Source organism: Protomyctophum parallelum (assembly GCF_964188405.1).
Source record: "Protomyctophum parallelum genome assembly, chromosome: 7".
Classification (NCBI taxonomy): Eukaryota; Metazoa; Chordata; class Actinopteri; order Myctophiformes; family Myctophidae; genus Protomyctophum; species Protomyctophum parallelum.
In genome coordinates, this window is record NC_139705.1 from 7,220,842 (window position 1) to 7,243,341 (window position 22,500).

General features: G+C 43.4%; 1 protein-coding gene across 1 annotated transcript in view; it reads left to right on the forward strand.

The window, feature by feature from the left end:
* plxnb3 (plexin B3) overlaps nt 1-22,500 on the forward strand; it is a 120,737-nt gene that overhangs the window by 54,457 nt on the left and 43,780 nt on the right. Inside the window, 2 exon segments of the mRNA XM_083769594.1 lie at nt 14,959-15,410; nt 15,824-16,559. Coding sequence (XP_083625720.1) covers nt 14,974-15,410; nt 15,824-16,559 — 1,173 coding nt within the window. The 5' untranslated portion in view covers nt 14,959-14,973.

Here is a 22,500-nt window from a genome sequence, read left to right on the forward strand (position 1 = left end):
CGAGACACCGTTTCGCAGGCTTGTTAATATTGATACTATATAATATCACCGTACTATCCCAGCCTTGGTGACGTGTTGGTACCTTAGAGTATATATATTTATAGAGAAGGCACCCAGAGGAAATCTTGAGGCGAAATGGACATAGTGGCCGAATGAAGGTATTGCAGCCTGGCCCCAAACACATGAACGCGCTGCCTGTCCGTTGACTATCATTGTACACGTTCACGCTTGTGCGCGTTCAACGGCAGCGCGTTTATGTGTTTGGGGCCACTCACCATTGCAATCCGTCGCAGAATGCACTCTGTTCCTACCAGGAAGGAGGAGTGAATCCGCCTCATGCGCTTTTGAGCAACTCAATGCAAGTGGATGGGAGGAGAACTCGGGTGTCTTCTCTATAGATATATATACTCTATGGTTGGTACCGGGTGTTTTAGAGCAGTGGTTCTCAAAGTGGGGTCCTTTGGGTGGTTCCAGGGGGTCCGCAGCAGCGTCATTAGATAATATACCATCACAATCATTTTAACCACATGTGCTATTTTTTGAAAATCTTTGAATCTTTTGAATAATTTAGAATTTGTGTCAAAACTTTTCTCTTCTGGGGGTCCCTACTGGCACGAAACCTTTTCAGATGGGGGTTCTCCTGTGCTTCATTGACTCAAAAATCATGTAGGCCTATAAGATTATTATTAATATAATTATGGTTGATGTAAATGTTATGCGACTGCACTTTGGGTACTGTGATTGGTCGGACGTTGTTTTGACACGGACAGGGGTTGGTGTTACAACCACGGACACTATAAATGTGACACCAGTTTCTGTGTGCAGTATACAACGCTGACGAAGGCTTCGGCCGCAATGCGTTCGTTGTGTGCTGCTTGTTTGCAGCACACCATACCCAACCTACCTACAGTATGGTAAAAATAAATAAGTGCCTTAAAAGCTATTGCCGTGAGTGCTGGTTTTCTTCTGTTTAAAATGTCGTTTCTGACCGTGCACCCGGTAAAATGATTAAAGTGAGTGAGACGAGAGTCGTGCATGCTGCCTTCTATTCGAAAGGTCACATACAAATGTGGGGGTCCTTGACATGGAAACGTTTGAGAACCACTGTTGTTAGGTGTAGAATAAATCACATCATTCTACACACCTGCTGTCAACACAACACACCACTCCACAACACCCTACCTACCGCTATATATAATGTCCTCTAATGACTCCTGTCAACACAACACCGCACACCACTCCACAACACCCTACCTACCCGTATATATAATGGGGAGAAGATTCAGACAAAGAAACGGCATTACAACAGCCCAGACCTCCTGGCCCGGGGTACAGAAAGTTATTATAATCCAATCTAACAGAGATGCTATTCTACTAAATGAGGATAGATATATGACTATAGAATATTATATAAGGGGCGACACACAAACAGTTTACACAGATTCACTGACTACGTTTACATGAAGGGTGATCATTCCGAATAAATACTTCAGAATAAAATACATCCGATGTAATGTTTTTTGCCGCGAGTTTACATGGGAAATGGTCATTCCGAATGAGTAGTGTGAGTAGTATATGGAGAAGTGATAGAAGACATGATACATGTTAATTCACGTGAAACTACGCCATCTGTTGGACACATAAAATATAGGCAGTTCATTCATTGTGACTGTCTCAACAATACAAACATATTACAGACGAAAGACGATACTTTGAAATCCCATCATTTCATTCCGCAGTAGCTTTGAGGCTGCTGGTTGGATAGGGACGGGCAAATATGTTTACCGTCTTTTTTTCCCCACCCGCTGTGGCTCCGCTTCTCCGCTGGGAAGGTGATCATCTCGTTTTTATTTGTACTTTATTATCTACAGCACGGCCAGGGCACGCAACACTGATTATTATTGTATCGGGTCGCTCGTTATTTTTGAGAGAGAGAGAGAGAGAGGGACCGTTGAACACACACACACACACACATACACACAGATCAGGGTTATCGTCATCTGCTGCTGCTCCACGTTTTTTTGTGGATTTCGGATCTGAAAAAAGGAACGAAATAACGCGCTCTATGTGCAAACTCCTCGGCGCGCCTTGGATATGAGCGCCTTGGAGCATGCTCAGAAAGACCAGAATGAACTTACATCCGAATTAGTGTATACATGAGTCCAATTTTCTTCCAATCGCATTGAACATCGGAGTAATCTGGCCAGTGACATCGGAATGGTTTTTAGATCGCATCGAGCGTTTTCATTCGGATGTACGTTTTTGTAGGTGTTTACATAACAACGTTTAATAGGATTGAAATTCTATTCGGAATGAAAAGGGGATTTAACTGCTCATGTAAACGTAGCCACTGACAGAGTGAGAGTCAGGAGCCAGCTCTGCTCTCAGATTGACAGCGGTAGTTGAGTTACAATTTGCACATTGAGGTGAAAAGTGTCTGAATTAAATGGAATTCAGACAAATACACAATAATACATACATTTAACAGTCTATATACATATATACATACAGTACATACATAACCTACAGTACATCACACAATAGAACAATACGTAGATCACTCTGCAAGCGATATTATATATATAATATTCTATTGACAGGGTGTTGCAGAACGATGTGATCTGTTGACAGGGTGATGTAGTCAGTGTAATGTATATACAGTATAAATAGATTGATATGAACATGAATGATGTGATCTGTTGACAGGGTGATGTAGATTGATGTGGGAGTGAATATACAGTACCATTACACACATACTGTTATAATAACTTCATAATAGCAGGTGATACACTGGCATATGGTTTAGCCAAGTGGGAGTGATCGTGACAAGTGTGTGTGTGTGTGTGTGTGTGTGTGTGTGTGTGTGTGTGTGTGTGTGTGTGTGTGTGTGTGTGTGTGTGTGTGTGTGTGTGTGCGTGTGCGTGCGCGTGCGTGCTCATCCATTGGCGATAATTTGTCTGAATAATTGATGGTTCTGTTTGTACCAACAACTGATGCTTTCCATGTAACGATGTCACCATGACAACAAATTGGTGTCATGTGGTGCTGATGAGAGTACAGTGTGAGGATGATGGGGATAATGGTGCTAATTATGGTGATGATGAAGTTGTTTTTGAATTGTTTTCCCTGTAGTCCTGTTACAGTAGCTGTGTGTCTGTGTACTCATATTGATGTCTAATAGATTTATATACAGTACATATTTAGATGTCGAGTGCAGGAAACCTTGTACTGTATGTCCAAGCCAATGTGTTCCCAGCGATCCAATGTAGTTATTATTAATTCACAAGCTCTTGTATTATACTTCTGTTTGGTTAAATATTTATAAACCCACAGACAGATGTACTGGTGTCCCTATTATGGCCAAATTTGGCAAATGTTTAACCCATTTGGGACCGAGGCCGGTTAAAACATTTTATCTTCTGAATCCTAAAGGTTTTCTGAAAAACCTATGTTTCTATGTCGGTATACTAGTGCTCAATCCTTTTTACTGTGAAGGACCCCGTGGATCCCCATCTGAAAATATGTTGTTCCAGAGAGGGAACACCCACCCCCCCCCCCACCCCAGAAGCAAAGATTTGAGTTAAAAACGTTCGCTGTGAAAGAATATACAGTATATTCAAAGATTTGCGCCACATTTTCACGATTAAAAAAAAATAGCAGATCTACATGCTCGTAGCACGGCACTCTGTGCCGCGCTATGAGCTTGTAGATCTGGTATTTTTCAATAGCTAAAGTATAATGTAATGCTTAATTTTTTTTCATATACATGGCGACGTGTTTTAGCTACTTCCTGTCAGAGTGACGCTGCTGTGATACGACAAAGAATGAAGTGCAGCCGTCCATCATTTATTTAAAAATAAGAGAAAAAAAACGCAAGAAAAGAAACTACACACAATGTTCCTTCCCGATGGAAACAACAACATTCCATTGTTGTGTTGCATTGTTCTTCATTCCAGTCTTTTGTTATGCTGATTCTCTATTCTACCGCAATTTGCAACCTTGTTCCCTTATTATTCTCCTCTGTATTTCCGACCCTTTCTCCATTTCTCTTTCTTTATTTACCTCACTCTTTCCTCACCCCCCTCCGCTCCACTTGTAATTTTTTCATCTGTGTTCATTTTTTTAATATCTCCTGGCTCTTCTCTCCTACACTCCCCACCTCCTCTCCCCCTTCCGTCTCCTTTCCTCTCTCTCTCTCTCTCTCTCTCCCTCCATCTAATATTCTAAATGTTTTCATACATTTTCATTCCGCCATATGTAAATTAGACATTCTGTTCAACGTGCACACACTCACATTCACACGCACACATGCGAAAACGCACGCGCGCGAAAACGCACACACACGCACACACACACACACACACACACACACACACACACACACCACTTGAACACGTGTCAAATTTGCCTGCAGTCACACATCTGACGTCCTTGCTCTACCTCCATATTAACACTCTCTCTCTCTGTCTCTGCTGACTCTCTCACACTTCACTTCAAAGAGACTAGAAAATCTGTGTGTGTGTGTGTGTGTGTGTGTGTGTGTGTGTGTGTGTGTGTGTGTGTAACTTTCTCCCTTGCTTTGTACAGTAGAGTAGAGGGTGTCTCTCTCGCCCTCTCTCACGCACGCACGCACACGCACACGCGCACACACAAAGCTTTGTGCTTCTTAGCAGTATTCTCCTCTCAGTCAGCCCCCCTCTCCCCCCCTCTCTCTCGGGCTCTATTTGAACGGTCAAACGCACATGGCACAAGCACAATCTGGGCGTGTGCAGCTGCAATTATGTTGCTAGTTGAGCGGCACATAATCTGGCCACAGAGTGGCACAAAGTGATCGTATTCAGTCCCTTAAAATGTGTGGTTTTTAGGCGTAACGTGCAATTAAACCAAATTATAGGAGTGTCATCTCCCATTGAGATGACACCTGGTCCTCCAGTGCCATTTAGTAGGCCACCATTGGTATTTAATACCATCGGTATTTATATGATGGATTTGATTGAAGCGAAACAAAATAAATTCTGCAGGTGAAACGTGACCGTGCACCTGTCGTGGATCCTCAGGCCTCGCCAGATTGACCTTGACCTTGATGTTGTGATGTCACGGGGCAGTTTTGTTTTTTACCGGCGGCTCTAAGCGGCAAGGCGCCCGCCTAAAAACGCTTTAGTGTGCTCAGGAAGAAACTCCTTGGTGGATAACATGTGCAGCCCCTGAACCCGGAGACGGGCCTCCTATACAAGGGACATGCTGTTCAGAATCACAACGTCTATACTGTATGTGTTCTGCCTGTAATGTGTCCTCATTTATACTCCAAACACATCTGTGACACATCAACCTAATAACGACATGCTCGTTCTCTTAGTTAGTTTCATTATTTAAAGCATCTATCACGGCATGACAGGGAAGCTGGGCTTTCCATCTGCATCGGAGCCTTGAAATGAACATGGAAGCACTGGTTGTTTCTGATGTACAGTACGCTACATGCAGAAAGAAAGAAAAGGAAAACCAGAGGGATATGGTTTTTTGATTGATTGAAGTACCGTATTTATTAACAGTTTGCAGAATTACAGCACATTTCAAGTACAACTCAATACAAAAAAAACCTTAACTGTGGACGACGCCATAGAGCAATACACTTGTTTACAATAGTGTCCAACATGGGTTCGTGACATCCTTCAAATTATTACAGTAAATCAATAGCATCTCTCTCTCTCTCTCTCTCTCTCCTCTGTGTTGTGTCCTTCCTCCAGGGTGCCGAAAGCTACCTGTTTTCGACTGTTTTCATATTCGTATTATTCATACTAAACTGGCACCAGCCTACTCGAACAATTCGAGTTTGAGATACATGCCCCACCCATAGAGTTATTATATAAGCTAGAGAGCTCCGCCCCCCCCCCCCCCACCACCACCACCATTCATTTCAATGGAAGTCGCTTAGTGGCCTTTGACGGACCCGGAAGAACACTTTACTTCCTTTTTTAGAATTTGGACACCCAACATTAAGGTGTCCAAAATGCGGAAGTGCTAATGTATTAAACTTAGGGGGTGACCATATTCTGAATTCCCAAAAAGAGGACACATGCTCGCGGGCATGTGTCGTGTGTGTGTGCATGTGTCATGGTGCGCGGGGGGAGAAAAAAAATGGGCGTCGCGGTTCTTGAAAATTCAGATGTCAAAATAATCTCATAACTAAAAAACTTTATGCTCCTAAATGTCATCAAACATTTGCATTTCAGAGGTGATTTAGCATAGAGTTTGGCATTTCATTCATTCAAGAGGAGAGCTCATTTCAGTGCAGCCTGCATGCGCGGAGCAGCGAGTCTTTGCTTTCCATGCTTTGATCTGCAGGTCGCGCGGAGCAGGGGAGAGCCGAGTTATGAATAATACACATTCCGTACTATAGGGTACGGACTGGAAGTCCACCTCAGAGTGTTTTTTCTGAATGAACCATTGAACGAGCATTGTAAATACATGAGCATTCCCCCGTACAGATACGTGCAAAACCTCGGACATTTGAAGGAATTTATGAAAAAATAAACATCTCCGGGGAAAAGAGGACAATATGGTCAGTTAAATTACTACTACATGCACGGCTAAATAAAACGCCCGCCTGCAGTTCCAGGCATCTTATTGGGCCAGTAGAGTTTGGCCAGCCGCTCTGGGGGGGCTATACAGTAGGCCCCACCCAGTTATGCAATACCCATTGTACCAAAGAGTACCGTGTTGCACCCGTCTGTCTGTCTGTCTGTCTGTCTGTATCCCTTTTATGCTCCATATATCATGGAGTTCCGTGTCAGGCATGGCCAAATATGTAGTCTATGCCAGTCTATGATGTCATGTTGACGACGTCAGCGTACTCCATCTATGGGGATTTGCAGGCTTATCTGCATTTTCTGGGAGATCCGCAGACTTCCCAGTTCCCACTCAGGTCCTCGGCGATACACACACACACACACACACACACACACAGAGTTTAACGTCGGTCGGTCCCGCGCACATGTTTTTCAAAACACTTTTTTTTCCCTCCAGCATAAGATATCCGCTTTCAAAATGGTCTGCCGCGTCCGACCACAAAAACAATTTATGCTTTGGGTAAATCCCAGCATGGCAAATTGGCCGGTGCCTCCAGAGACTTCTCCTCCAGACACAGCAATATTATATTATGAATAATCCCATTAATAATTTTTGGAACCTCCAATGATGATCGTCTCTCAGTCATGTTGGATGTGAGTGATCTGTTGAACATGCTGTCCTGTAAATGCAGTTGTATCTGTTCATGCTGTGTGCAGAGAACCTCCATACTAGCCTCTTAAACTGAATAAAGCCATCGCCTGCGGCAAGGATTTAGTCCAGGTTGTTGTCGGTCTGAAGTGCAATCCCTTTCTGCGCTCTTTAGATAGAAATACACCAACAATATGCCTGACTACACCCCATTTTAAATCCAATATGCCCATGGGTGCACAGATACTGTGGGCTCAAGTACTTACACAATGTGGGTACTGGGCGTGAAAATGATAACGGCTTTGATTGTAATCTAGCAAAGGAACTTGCACTGATTCTTTTGCGCAGGGTATCCTCTCTGTCTCTCTTATTTCCCCGCTTCTCTTTCTCTGTCTCTCATTCTCTCTTTGTCTCTCTCTCTCTCTCTCTCTCTCTCTCTCTCTCTCTCTCTCTCTCTCTCTCTCTCTCTCTCTCTCTCTCTCTCTCTCTCTCTCTCTCTCTCTCTCTCTCTCTCTCTCTCTCTCTCTCTCTCTCTCTCTCTCTCTCTCTCTCTTTGTCTGTCTCAACTCAAGTTCTGTTCTGCCTGTATTGTCAACTCTCATTATCTCTATTGTGTGACTGTATATATATATATATATAATATGCATTATAACATGGTGTAATGAGAACAATATTGGGGGAATGTCTAATTGGGTGTGGCTGATCTGTTTCTGCTGTCTGTCTGTGTCAATGTGCGTGGCGGGTTCAAAAGGATTCCATACAAAAAAACGTCTTCCTTTTTCAAGCGGCCTTGATGCTTCCGTGTCAGACTGTCTGTGACTCTGTGTTATGATGTGTGTGTGTGTGTGTGTGTGTGTGTGAATGAATGTGTGTGTGTGTGTGTGTGTGTGTGTGTGTGTGTGTGTGTGTGTGTGTGTGTGTGTGTGTGTGTGTGTGTGTTACAAAGACAGCTAAGCAACCAGAGAGCGAGAGAGAGAGAGACCTTGCCTCGGGTATCTTCTACATTTTAAGATTCAAGATAAATCTTTTACATCCCATTATACAATTGTAAGAGTACAATTCTTGGATTTCAGCTCCTTAACATTGCAGCAACAAGAAGAAAAGCAGCAAACTACTAAATCCTAGGTACCTTACATTTATATACAGTATACTTACTGTAAGTGATTTATGCACCACATACACTATCTATCTGTTCACAACCAATCTCAAACAGATCAGCATCATATTTCTTGTGCATGCATTGCTGCCAGCAGGCCAAGGACCAAGAGTCTCAAATATGTTTCAAATTAATCGCTGACGTGTGTACATTTTCAAATGTATTTATCAGAGAGCAATCGTCTCTCCGGGCTATGGGATAAACATTTCCAGGCTTTGGATCGGCACTAAGCATTCACAGATATAATTATGCATGATGAGCAGGGTTGCCGCATAACACACACACACGCACGCACACGCACTCACACGCGCACAAACACACACAAACACACCCTATGCTTACTTGCAATACATGCTTGTGTTTTCCACACACATGCCCATATGCAGAGAGAGAGAGAGTTTTCCAGCCCTCTGTCAGACAGCATGAGGCTGCTTTCATGTGCGTGATGTTAGTAATCTCTGAGGAAAAAATACGGAATTTGGGGGCGCCCGCTGGCCTTGTGGTCCAGCCCAGGCACATATAGGTTCTGGCCTGACAGCACGTCACGTGGTCTCCGAAAGGGATTGGTCTGTGGAATGGAATATTTTCATCTTGAGGTACTTTTGTCTCTTAAGTAAAGAGATGTAATGCGCACTTTCACCTCGCTAAAGAAAAGCTCGATGATGTTCTGGCATGCACTGCATTTCATTTGGCTGTTAACGTGAAGCGTGACTCATTCAGTATGCAAGATCAACCACCAATATTTTAGAAACGTAAATACAATTTTTAAAACTGAAGTTGACTCATTGACTGCCAGATTTATTCCCTGGCTGTGTTTAGCCATGCGCTGCCAGCCTTCTTTCGTATTTCAGCTCAACTTTTAAGTAGTCACAGAATATTCATCTTCACTACGATCGCATCCCCGACCCGTTGACAATCCGAGAGACATTCGCTGCACGTTTGCAAAAAAACAAACGAACAAAAAGAAAAGTGCAAAAGGTGTAAAACTTTGTTCAATAGTTAAGAGTCCATTGAAAATGTAATGTTTGGTCACCACTGGAGTGGAACGATAGTTCTCAGTCAGTATCAGACATTCTCATTCGATGTCAGGGTTTGCAATAGTAGGCCATACAGGCCTGTAGAGCGTCGCAGTCCCGCCCCCTTTCATGACGACGCCAGGCCCAGGAAATGAATCCCAATGCATTTTTCCCATAGACATTCAAAATAATATTTATCGAAAGAACTTTTAAGCGTCGTACGGAGCCAACTGGAGTCGTGACAAATCATGACAACAAACACAATATTTTTTTCTACTTTCTAATTCTTTGTTTGGCCCAAAACATTAGTGTTTATTGTCATGATTTGTCACGACAAGAGTTGGCTTTGTCCGCGGCGTAAACGCCTTTAAATAAATACTTTCTGAAAAAGTCTATGAGGAAAATGAACTGGGATTTCTTTTGCAGGTCTCTCGAGGCGGGACTGCGACGCTCTATCTACACAACATGTAACATCTGTGAGCCATGAATAACAATAGCATACGGTAGTGTAGGCTACAACAGTGATCAACAGTTAGTACAGTACAGTAATGACATGGATAGATACAGTCGTACATGTATCTGCTAACTACTATCACATGCTTGATGCTTCCAAATAAAAAGCAAATTCACCAAAAACAACACAACACATCACTCCAAAACGTACACAACTCATCTACATGTTTTAAAGAGCCCCGGTGACTGTAAACAGTAGGGCCTTTGATGAGAACTCCGAAATAAACAACACACTGTATGAGCAGTCAGTCTGTAACCATGAAAGGCAATTTAAACTGCCTGGAATCTTGCTTCCTCGCTCGTGGTGTCACTGAGGTACAAAGTGTAGGTGTAGTTATATAAAAAAGGCAGTTGGCAGTACTTTACTTTCATATAGCGTATGGTGTATTTGTTTGTTTACTGTTGCTGTAAACCAAGACCTGTGACAGCCTGACAGATAAAGAGAAACAACTGTGGTTGACATTGAGTGAGCTTATAGTACTGTATGTGCACGTTGATATTCTGATAGTATTTGGTTTACTCAGGTCTTTACTGCAAGTAGGCACGGCACCTTCAAGATGCTTTGAAAATAACCTCTCTCAACAAATTAAAGTACTTTTGCACAGGTCTGAGCGAGTTTCTTCAGTAGACGGCCTTAATCACATTATTGTGTCGAGAATGTGGGTCACTTCATGAATGTTGCAGACTCAGGCAGCCAGTAGCACAGGCTAGTGTGACGTTCCCATTTAACCTCTGTGCCCTAATTACTTTCCTGCTTTGTTGCTCAAGTGTTTACATGTGTCCTACTCTTCTCCCTTCTGGCTCCAAAACTGTGGAATGCACTTCCCATTGCAGTCAGAACTGCAGCATCACTCCCAATCTTCCGCCGTAGTCTGAAAACCCACCTTTTTAGACTCCATCATGGCCCATAGCACTTACCCCACCCCCTTAGATAGCATTTCTGTAGACTTAGATAGCATCTGATACAGACTTATAGCATGTTATGTAGACGGCACTATAATTGCATTGTATATAGTCATAGCACGCCATAGTACATATGTATAGCATAGTAGTATATATATATAGTTTATATGTATAGTCTCATACTATAGATATTCCACTGTTACTTTCTTAGCTTACGCATGTTTTATGATAAATGCTTTTGTGATGTATTCCCATGCTTTTGTTCTTGATTATTGTAAATCGCTCTGGATTAAGAGCGTCTGCTAAATGCCTAAATTGTAAATTGTAAATTGTCCTATAGTTTCATAATATTTTACTTATAACTTCAAATCTAACTTTGAAGAGATGTGACTACTAGGACTGTATATGTAATACGTACTCTTGTCTCCGTGTGCTTACTTATTCCACGGCAATTCATAGTACTGTAATATGTAATGTCACAATTACAAACAATTGTGGCCTTGCTTTACATGTACTAATGGCAGCGTCTGTAAAATCACTCTGTATTACCTTCTTCTTCTTTGGTCTCCGTCATACCGGATGGATCTCCAACACAACATGTTCAGCCTAAGATACTATTTAGATTAGACATGCATTTGGCATTTTGCAATTCAAATAGTATTCATTGATTTCAAATCATCATTATCACTCCACGGCAGGATAATGTGTCTGTGTGTGTCTAGTGCCTCATATACCAATAATCCCATCAGTGTCATATTATAGCAGCAGGCCAATAAGCTCAAATCAACAATGTAATGTAATGTATTGTAATGACAACAAGACAACAATGGCATTATCGTCCCTCCAGGCTATAGCATAAGCATCCCCGCCGTGAACTAGCCAACTACTACAGGATGTTTCTGTCCTGTCTCTCCGGCTTATAGCGGAGCTGGCCAATTACAGACATTAGCTTGCCGTTGCAAGCCGACTTTAGAATAAGCACCAAAAACATACTGTGTATACATTTAGAAATGTGACAGCATACACCACAACTGCCAAACTAACTATGAGTCATAAATCAGTTCAGAGTTGGAGCTAGGTATGGAGCGTCACAGTCCCACCCCCTCGAGAGAACCGGAAAATAAATCCCCGTTCATTTTCCTCTTTTCAGAAAGTATTTATTTAAAGACGTTTTACGCCGCGGACAAAGCCAACTCTTGTCGTGACAAATCATGACGACAAACACAATTCTTCGGGCCAAACAAAGAATTGGAAAGTAGAAAAAAACTGCAGGTTGCGACGCAACTTTTTTTGTTGTTTTTCTTCTTTGTAATTATTTGTTTGGTCCAAAATATTGTGTGTGTTGTCATGATTTGTCACGACAAGAGTTGGCTTCGTACGACACTTATAAGGTCTTTAAATAAACACGTTTTGAAATGTCTATGGGAAAAATGCATGGGGATTCATTTCCTGGGCCTGGCGTCGTCATGAAATGGGGCGGGCCTGCGACGCATTAGGGCAAAGTTTTACAGTGTACTATAGCGTCCCATTCTAGTATGTTCACGTTGCTGTTCTATAGGATTTGATACCTGTACTCCAGTCCTTACTAGTGGTGGATTGTTGTTGCTGGTTTAAGATCTGTACTAATGGAACTAAAGGTTTCATTCTGCAACGCAGGAAAAGAGAGCATCCCCAACCCAAACCCGGGCAAGGTGCTGAATAAAAGTGTACAGAATAAATTTAAACAAAGGGCTGTGCCCGCACACCGAGGGCTCCAATGCGACAGATGTCTTTATTGCACCATTAAAGTGACTGTGACGTTTCCAGCACAAGGCCTTCCCTCAGCTGCAACACACCCATTTCAACGGTTAAAATACAGTATGAACACCTGTCATCAGCCAACGACTGATGCTTAATTACATGCCATTCCATTCTATTCATTTATGTATAACTAATGTATTTGGTTGTCTCGAATACTCAACTTGTCACCGGAGGTAAGGAGAGGAATAGAGGAGGCATGCCATGCCATGCCATGCCATGCCATGGCAGTTCTTTTACTGTAATATGGAGCTTTTAGAAAATCCTCTTTCATCTCTTCACTGCAGAAAGAAAGAGGGAGGCAGGTGGGGGGCAGATTTGCATACTGATATCAGAGATTCGCACCCACGTGTGTGTATATATATATATATATATATATATATATATATATATATATATATATATATATATGCGTGCATATACAGTGTGTTTTAAATATAAATATAAATATTAAAAATAAATATATATACAGTATATATATATACATACATACAGGCCTAGTATATATAGGTGTCTAGCTGTGTACTACTGTGTCTCAAAGTGTACAGTCAGTGTGTGCTGCATGCATTCAGAATGTGAATTCATAGCATAGTATAATTAACAGGTGCTACTGTAGGAGGGGATGCCGTTTCAATGCCAACGCTTGATTTAGCTGTGATCCAATGCACCCAAAAAGTGTCTCCTAGTATATGTAGACATACTATACTCTAGTAACAACTGTTGGCCAGAAATAAAGGACACAGGTTCCTCCTTTCTTCCTCTGAGCTAAACTTATAACTCGGGACGATCTCGAATCGATCCCATGCTGGCATGATGGTTGTTGTACTGTATTAACCCATTTTGACCTGAGATTTTGACCAGATTCAAGAAATGTCTTCTACATCCTGACGGTTTTCTGAAAAAGCTATGTTTCTATGTCAGTCGTTCTTTTTGATTTTTCTAAAAATAGCAGACTTACAAGCCCCGATACCGAACTGTTGTTTAAATATGTGTTTTCAGCTGGTAGAATAAATAATCGTGTAGGACGGTCTGAAGCATATCTCTCATCTCTTCATCTCACGTCTCTCCGATGAGGTCATGTAAGAGTGCTGTCTTTTCTTCCTTTAATCTCCCGAGGGACTGTTCCAAGGTCCCGCTGTGTGCGTGTGCGTGTGTGTGCGTGTGTGTGTGTGTGTGTGTGTGTGTGTGTGTGTGTGAGTGAGTAACTGTGTGTGTGCGCGCATGTTGTTTATAAGAGCTTGTAACTTCCAGGAGAGAAAAAAGATGCACTCCTCTCTGCCCCCTCGCCACCTCATATTTTCCTCACTCTCTCTTTCTTGTGCTTTCTGCTCCATCTTTTGCTCTCTGTCAGCACTGCTGTCAGAATATTCCCCAGGCACTTAGAGAGAGATTGTATATGTGTAGAATGTGTCTATACGTTTGCGTGTGTGATGAAGGATCTTTGAAGAACAAAGGAGGATGTGTGAGTGTGAGATGTACAGTATTGTGTGTGTGTGTGTGTGTGTGTGTGTGTGTGTGTGTGTGTGTGTGTGTGTGTGTGTGTGTGTGTGTGTGTGTGTGTGTGTGTGTGTGTGTGTGTGTGTGTGTGTGTGTGTGTGTGTGTGTGTGTGTGTGTGTGTGTGTGTGTGTGTGTGTGTGTGTGTGTGTGTGACTGTGCGTGTGCGTGTGCATTGGTAGCACTTATTGTTTTGTATAGAGACAGCTGTGTCCGTGGCAAACTTTAGATTTTCCTTTTTACACACCATTATAAAGTTCTTATTTTGATCATAATACCCAATTGCTGAATGTCAAGTCTCCAGGGTTTCTCCAGAATATGTACAGTATGGCACTGATTCACTGCGACACTATGGCACGTTAGTCCAAATAGTACTAGTGGTTCTCAAGTGGTTCATTTGCAAGGAGCCCCATAGTAACTCTGAGAGTGTACACATGGAACCAAATGGACCCGTATAGTGTCAGGACAGCTCAGAAGTATAGGACCCCTATATATGCAGAACACAAACTCAGGAAACCATGCACCGCTGTCGAATTCAGTCACACAGGAACAGAGATAAAAACACAACCGGTGAGAGAGTGAACTAAAGAAAATGAAAAGAGTCACAGTGAAACGTATAGGGTCCATTTGGTTCCATTTGTACACTACACTGTCAGAGTTACAGACCTTTTATGGTCTTTATGTGTTTCTGGTGATATTATTTTGTGTCCGTGGCAAAAATTTAATTTTGACAAAAAAAAGTCTACCACAAGCCAACATGGCGATGACCCCTGGACAGGATATACAACACACATGCATTAACTCTCCTCTCTCTCCCCTCTCTCTCCCCTCTCGCACTCTATTCTCACTCTCCTCTCCTCCAGGTAAGGGGGGTCACCATGGTTGCCTCCTCCACTCCCCCTAACCTCCTCCCCTCTCCGTCCCTCTTCCTCCTCATCCTCTACCTCCTCCCTCTCTCCCTACCGGCGTCTTCCTCCTCCTCCTCTCCTCCTCCTTCCTCTCCCACCTCTCCTTTTCTCTCCGCTTCTCTGGAGAAAGGCGCCCCTTTGAACCACCTCCTGTTGGACAAGGTGACCGGTCAGCTGTATGTGGGCGGCGTCAACTTCCTGTACCACCTGTCGCCGGAGCTCCGCCTCCTCTCCGCCGGGTCCACCGGGCCGCGGTTGGACAGTCCGGAGTGTCTGCCTCCCATCGTGCAGCGGGAGTGTCCGTCGGCCAGGAAAACGGACAACCACAATAAGATCCTCCTGCAGGAAACCACGGGGGGGGACCTGATCCTGTGTGGCTCCGTCTACCAGGGGACCTGCGAGAGGAGGTGAGGCCGTTTGTCTGTCTTTGGGTCTTTGGATCGTTATCCTATGAACCCATTTGAAAACTCTCCTTTCATTGGCAATGGCATGTAATGTTTGTGTTAGCACAAACAAGCCGATTTGCTCAGACACAAATTACGTAAATTCTTGCAACTTTAACCCATTCTGACCTGAGATCAGATTAAAAGAAATGTCAGTCGTTCTTCGATTTTTCAAAAATAGCAGACCTAAAGCATAACATGATGCTAACACCCATTCCCGTTCAGAATGGGTTAAGGGTTTAAGTGGTTAAATAAAGCCATGACATAATATGAATAATAATATGACATAATATGAATGTTAACCCATTTTGGGCAGGAACCCCTTTTGGTGTTTTAAACATCTCCTCTCCTCTCCTCTCCTCTCCTCTCCTCTCTAGATCTCACTCTAATGTATCTCAGGTTCTCTATCGGACGGACTCTCCTGTCGACACTCAGTATGTCGCCGCCAACGACCCCCGCGTTTCCACCGTGGCCGTCGTCATAACAACCAACGGGCACGGAGGAGGAGGAGGCAAACCTCCGGCGGCGTCGGGAGGGCTGCGGCTGATGCTGGTGGGCCGCGGCTACACCAGCAAGGGTCCCGGAGACATCCCGCCCATCACGGCCCGGCGGCTGTCGCCGGTCCTGCCGCCGCGCCGGTCCTTCTCCCAGGAGGAGGAGCTGGGGAAGCTGGTGGTGGGAAGCTACTCCGAGTACAACAACCACTTCCTGAAGGCCTTCACCCACAACGCCCACGTGTACTTCCTGCTGCTGCGCCGCGACAAGAAGGAGTACAGCAGCTTCGTCTCGCGCGTCTGCGAGTCCGACCGGAGCTTCTACTCCTACGTGGAGCTGCCTCTCCTCTGCGAGGGCGGCTACAACCTGGCCCAGGGGGCGGGGCTGGGCACGCACCTGGGCAGGCCCTCGCTGTTTGTCGCCATGGCCACGGGGCAGGCGTCGACGCCCGTGGCCACGGGCCGCTCGGCGCTGTGCGTCTACGGGATGGAGGAGGTGGACGCCATGATGAGGAGGGCGCAGGAAGTCTGCTACACGCAGGCGGGGAGAGGAAGCGACGAGCAGGAAGAGGCATACATCGAATACGCTGTGTCATCTAAATGCCTCCGACTGCCCAAGGTACACGCACACACACACACACACACACACACAGACACACACACGCAAGCACACACACACGCAAGCACACACACACACGCCTGCACGCACACACACACACGCACACACACACCCTCACTCTCACTGTTCCTGTTTCAGTGTTACTTTGTGTAACAGACAGTGTTTGTTTTATGCTGTGTGTGTTTTAACAGGTGTTAGAGTTATGTAAACTGGATGCAGTTGGCCAAGTTTGGCAGAATGTGTTTCCTGATGACATCACAAATGCCAGGCACAGAAACGAGTGAAAATACCATTCATTCTCTGCATTGAGAATTTTATTATCAACCCACGATGTCATAACAATCCAATGTAGTCGACTCACCCACCTGTCCTCCGTGTGCAATCGATCTAGTTTTAAGAAAAACATGTTTTTTTGTATGCGTGATCTCATGGAGAAATGCTTCACTATACCTACACGATCCTAAAGTGTTGCAGAGACGGCTCTGATTAGTGGAGCTCACTTTACCCTGGAGGGGTTACCGCCTCAGTGAATATCATAATCACCTGGATTTCAGTTACGCTAGGTCACATTGTCCGGAGACTGGATCGTACTTCGTTGTCAAGAATTACCAAAAAAATGTGCGCGGGGAGGAATCAATTGGCATAACGACTTAGGGCTGGGTGCAATAACCGCAATATCGCCATACCGCCGGTATGTAAAGCATACCGTGGTATCGGGTTCATTACCGCGTAAAAAATAATAATTATATATATATATATATAAAAAAAAATTTTATGAAATGAAAAGTGTATCATAATAAACAGTGACGCTCAGTCAGTCTAATCATGCCAGCAACACAACACCAGAGGGAGTTCAAAAAACCATGTGCAACCCAGATTCGGCACAAACAAGGATTGATTGATTGATTGATTTAAATATTTATTAACAGTTTGCAGAATTACACTACATTTCAAGCACAACTCAATACAAAGACTGTTAACTGCAAGTGGACACTTGTTTACAAGAGGGTCCACCTAAATTAATTTCACTCCTATGCCACAAAAATGTGGAACGCCCTACCAACTGTCATTAAGACATGTAAATCCCTTGACTCCACCCACCTCCACCCACCCCTTTCCCCCCTCACTGTATACGTTTTTCCCCTTTTTACCTCCTTTATGATGATTTCCTGTTTTTGGCTTTATAGAAGTGCATAGTGTACAAAATGAATTTAAAATGGTGGACCCTCTTGTAAACAAGTGTAATGCTTTATGGCAGGGGTATTCAATTAGATTAGGCCGGGGGTCACAACTGTAGAATGATTGTGTGTGGGGGGCCGCACAGTGTGCGCGCGAAGCGCGGAAATTTGTGGGTTCTCAAAATGCTTTTTTTGCTCAAACACAAAGATTTATGTATATTTCCGCACAGTAATGAGCAGGATAATAATTATGTCTAAACAGGTATATGCTACCTTAGAATAGATGTAGGCCTAGACCTATTTGACAGTGCATAAACAGCATTGCTTTGACATTAACGACCATCATCTGGACGGACACACACTCACACACACACACTCACTCTGCTGTGGGCAGTTCAGAAACCCTTCCACGACCACCAGTGACATCATCGTTAGGCAGATTGTTTTTTTAAAGATATTTTTTTTGCGGCTTACGCCTTTTATTGATTTTTTTAAGGGACAGATAGTAGGCTGACAGGAAACGGGAGAGAGATGGGGGGATGACATGCGGTAAAGGCCGTGTCGGGTTCGGGAGTCGAACCCGCGGCACACCGCGACTGGATCACCAGTCCGGTGCCCAGACCGTTACGCTACGGCCTGGGCCGGCAGATTGTTTTTTAAACAAGATTTATTTACGTGAGAATAGTTTATCAGACTATAAAGATCAGATTACATAGAACAGTGATTCCCAAAGTGGGGTTCGGGGTCCGGGGACCCCCAGGGTCCTTGAGGCAGTTCCAGGGGGTCCCCAGGGAAATGATGGTTTGGAACCAAATGGACCCTTATGGGTCTGTAACTCTGAGAGTGTACAAATGGAACCAAATGGACCCTAACAGGGTTTATTATCGTGAGAATGATGGTTTCCATTTTCGCATTGCAACTTTTCAGGACTAGAAAGCCTGCAGTTTCTATTAGCTTGGATTCTCCATTGATGTCACTGTTGGGTGGGTTTCTGAACTGCCCACAGCCCTCCTATGTGACACAGACCGAGTAGAAAAAAACGTGCCATTTTATCATGATTATTAGTGAGGATTATTATTATTATATGAAGATAGGTTGAAAAGTGATCCTTTAATGATTACCGTCATTATGGTAATCTCACAATTAATATCGCACACACCATACCTGTAACTTTTATTAGCCCTCTTATTATTCCCCCCCCCCAAAAAAAAAAACATTTTTTTATTTTTTATTTTAAAAAAATGGGGGGGGGGTAATTACCGTATGGGGGCCGGCAATAACCGCGGTAATAAAAATCCCCTACCGCCCCAGCCCTAAACGACTACATTGTATATATATATATATATATATAACACATTACATGTATTCACACTTTCACCGCTGGAAAAGGAAAGCAGTCCTACGGTCCAACACCCTAACTCAAAACCCAATCCCAAACGTATACCCTCACAGGAAGGTTCGTTTTGACCTGCCATGGTTTAGTTAGTTGTAACCGGCAGCGCATGTCGGGAGCGACGGCGAGTAATAATGCCTGTCAGACTGATAGTATGTGGAACAAACGTTATGCGCCCCATGAGACCTCACCCCAAGTGAAGGAGTCCAAGTATCCCAAGGGGGGTCTTGTTCGTGAGTGAGGTGAGGGGAGGACAGGCCGGGAGATCCGCCGGTAGAATTGAACCGAGTGAAGCGCGGTATTCTGTTCGCTGTATCGCCTGCTGTGAACTTTGTGAGGAAGAGAGCGGCTGAGCCCAGAAGGCAAAATCTCTTTGATATCCCTCAAAAAGTTTTTCAGAGAAGTACTGCTTATAACTCCCAAATGGTGTGGACTGCAGACTCGCAAAATAAATGAAATCCGGACCTAAAGGCACTCCTCCGTCCTAAAAGGGTGATCAGACCCTGATGACTTTCAGTTTGATACGCGTTGATCATTATTGTTGTCTCGCTCAAAATAAACCTTTTCGATTTTTTTATAGATTTTTTTTTCTTAACCCATTTTGGGGCGGGAACCCCTTTTGGTGTTAGCATTATGTTATGCTTTAGCTATTGAAAAATAGGTCTGCTATTTTTGAAAAGTCGAAGAACGACTGACATAGAAACATGGCTTTTTCAGAAAACTGCAGCGCTTCCTTCTCTCTTCTTTTTCTCTCGATGTACTCTCGATGTTACTCTTTGTTCCTATACTCTCTCACCTATATGTACCTGTTAGTCTTTGTTCCTACTCTCTCACCTATATGTACCTGTTAGTCTTTGTTCCTATACTCTCTCACCTATATGTACCTGTTAGTCTTTGTTCCTACTCTCTCACCTATATGTACCTGTTAGTCTTTGTTCCTACTCTCTCACCTATATGTACCTGTTAGTCTTTGTTCCTACTCTCTCACCTATATGTACCTGTTAGTCTTTGTTCCTACTCTCTCACCTATATGTACCTGTTAGTCTTTGTTCCTACTCTCTCACCTATATGTACCTGTTAGTCTTTGTTCCTATACTCTCTCACCTATATGTACCTGTTAGTCTTTGTTCCTATACTCTCTCACCTATATGTACCTGTTAGTCTTTGTTCCTACTCTCTCACCTATATGTACCTGTTAGTCTTTGTTCCTATACTCTCTCACCTATATGTACCTGTTAGTCTTTGTTCCTACTCTCTCACCTATATGTACCTGTTAGTCTGTGTTCCTATACTCTCTCACCTATATGTACCTGTTAGTCTTTGTTCCTACTCTCTCACCTATATGTACCTGTTAGTCTTTGTTCCTACTCTCTCACCTATATGTACCTGTTAGTCTGTGTTCCTACTCTCTCACCTATATGTACCTGTTAGTCTTTGTTCCTATACTCTCTCACCTATATGTACCTGTTAGTCTTTGTTCCTATACTCTCTCACCTATATGTACCTGTTAGTCTTTGTTCCTATACTCTCTCACCTATATGTACCTGTTAGTCTTTGTTCCTATACTCTCTCACCTATATGTACCTGTTAGTCTTTGTTCCTATACTCTCTCACCTATATGTACCTGTTAGTCTTTGTTCCTACTCTCTCACCTATATGTACCTGTTAGTCTGTGTTCCTACTCTCTCACCTATATGTACCTGTTAGTCTTTGTTCCTATACTCTCTCACCTATATGTACCTGTTAGTCTGTGTTCCTATACTCTCTCACCTATATGTACCTGTTAGTCTTTGTTCCTACTCTCTCACCTATATGTACCTGTTAGTCTGTGTTCCTACTCTCTCACCTATATGTACCTGTTGGTCTTTGTTCCTATACTCTCTCACCTATATGTACCTGTTAGTCTTTGTTCCTATACTCTCTCACCTATATGTACCTGCTAGTCTTTGTTCCTACTCTCTCACCTATATGTACCTGTTAGTCTTTGTTCCTACTCTCTCACCTATATGTACCTGTTAGTCTTTGTTCCTATACTCTCTCACCTATATGTACCTGTTAGTCTGTGTTCCTATACTCTCTCACCTATATGTACCTGTTAGTCTTTGTTCCTACTCTCTCACCTATATGTACCTGTTAGTCTTTGTTCCTACTCTCTCACCTATATGTACCTGTTAGTCTTTGTTCCTACTCTCTCACCTATATGTACCTGTTAGTCTTTGTTCCTACTATCTCACCTATATGTACCTGTTAGTCTTTGTTCCTACTCTCTCACCTATATGTACCTGTTAGTCTGTGTTCCTACTCTCTCACCTATATGTACCTGTTAGTCTTTGTTCCTATACTCTCTCACCTATATGTACCTGTTAGTCTTTGTTCCTACTCTCTCACCTATATGTACCTGTTAGTCTTTGTTCCTACTCTCTCACCTATATGTACCTGTTAGTCTTTGTTCCTATACTCTCTCACCTATATGTACCTGTTAGTCTTTGTTCCTACTCTCTCACCTATATGTACCTGTTAGTCTTTGTTCCTACTCTCTCACCTATATGTACCTGTTAGTCTTTGTTCCTACTCTCTCACCTATATGTACCTGTTAGTCTTTGTTCCTATACTCTCTCACCTATATGTACCTGTTAGTCTGTGTTCCTATACTCTCGCACCTATATGTACCTAGGGGTGGGTCCCAAAACTCGGGACCAAGTATGTACCGAACCGAACGTGCCTGGGTACCGGGTACCCATTACAATAATTAAATTTCGGTTCTCTCTATCGGTTCCCACAGACACGCGGTCACACGCTATTTATTTATTTTCTACCCTTTTAATAGAAGCGCAGGGAACAGAGCTGATCTACAAGCCTACACCGCGTTGCATCAGCGACGCGTTGTGGGCTTGTGGCTTGCAGAGGCGGGGCTATTTCTCTGCATGGAGTTGTCGAGGAGTGTAGAGACAGAGAGACGCGCGGTGCAGAGAAGCATTGAAGCTACATCATTATTAAAGTTTCTTAAACGTAATTTTCAAGTGAAGTTTATGGGAGGAAACTTTTAAGAGAGGGGACAGGAGTCTTGTGCCCTGCTGCCTGAGTTGCCTCACTGCATGATCATGCATGTGCGCTGCACAGCATTGAATCAACATCAACCCACCTCGGATGCGTGTGTGTGTGTCTGTGTGTGTGATCACGGCGTAGGGTCCAGACTCCAGAGGCTCAATTAGTTTAGACTAATTAATTAAACTAAACTCTAATTAACTTTAGAGCTTGCAGTCGAACTGTCGAAGAGAGGTGTCGAAAAAACAAGAAAAACAACAAATTATAGCCTACTCTGGCAGCATGCACATTTCTGCAAGCCGCCTTTGTTTTCAATGATCCCACC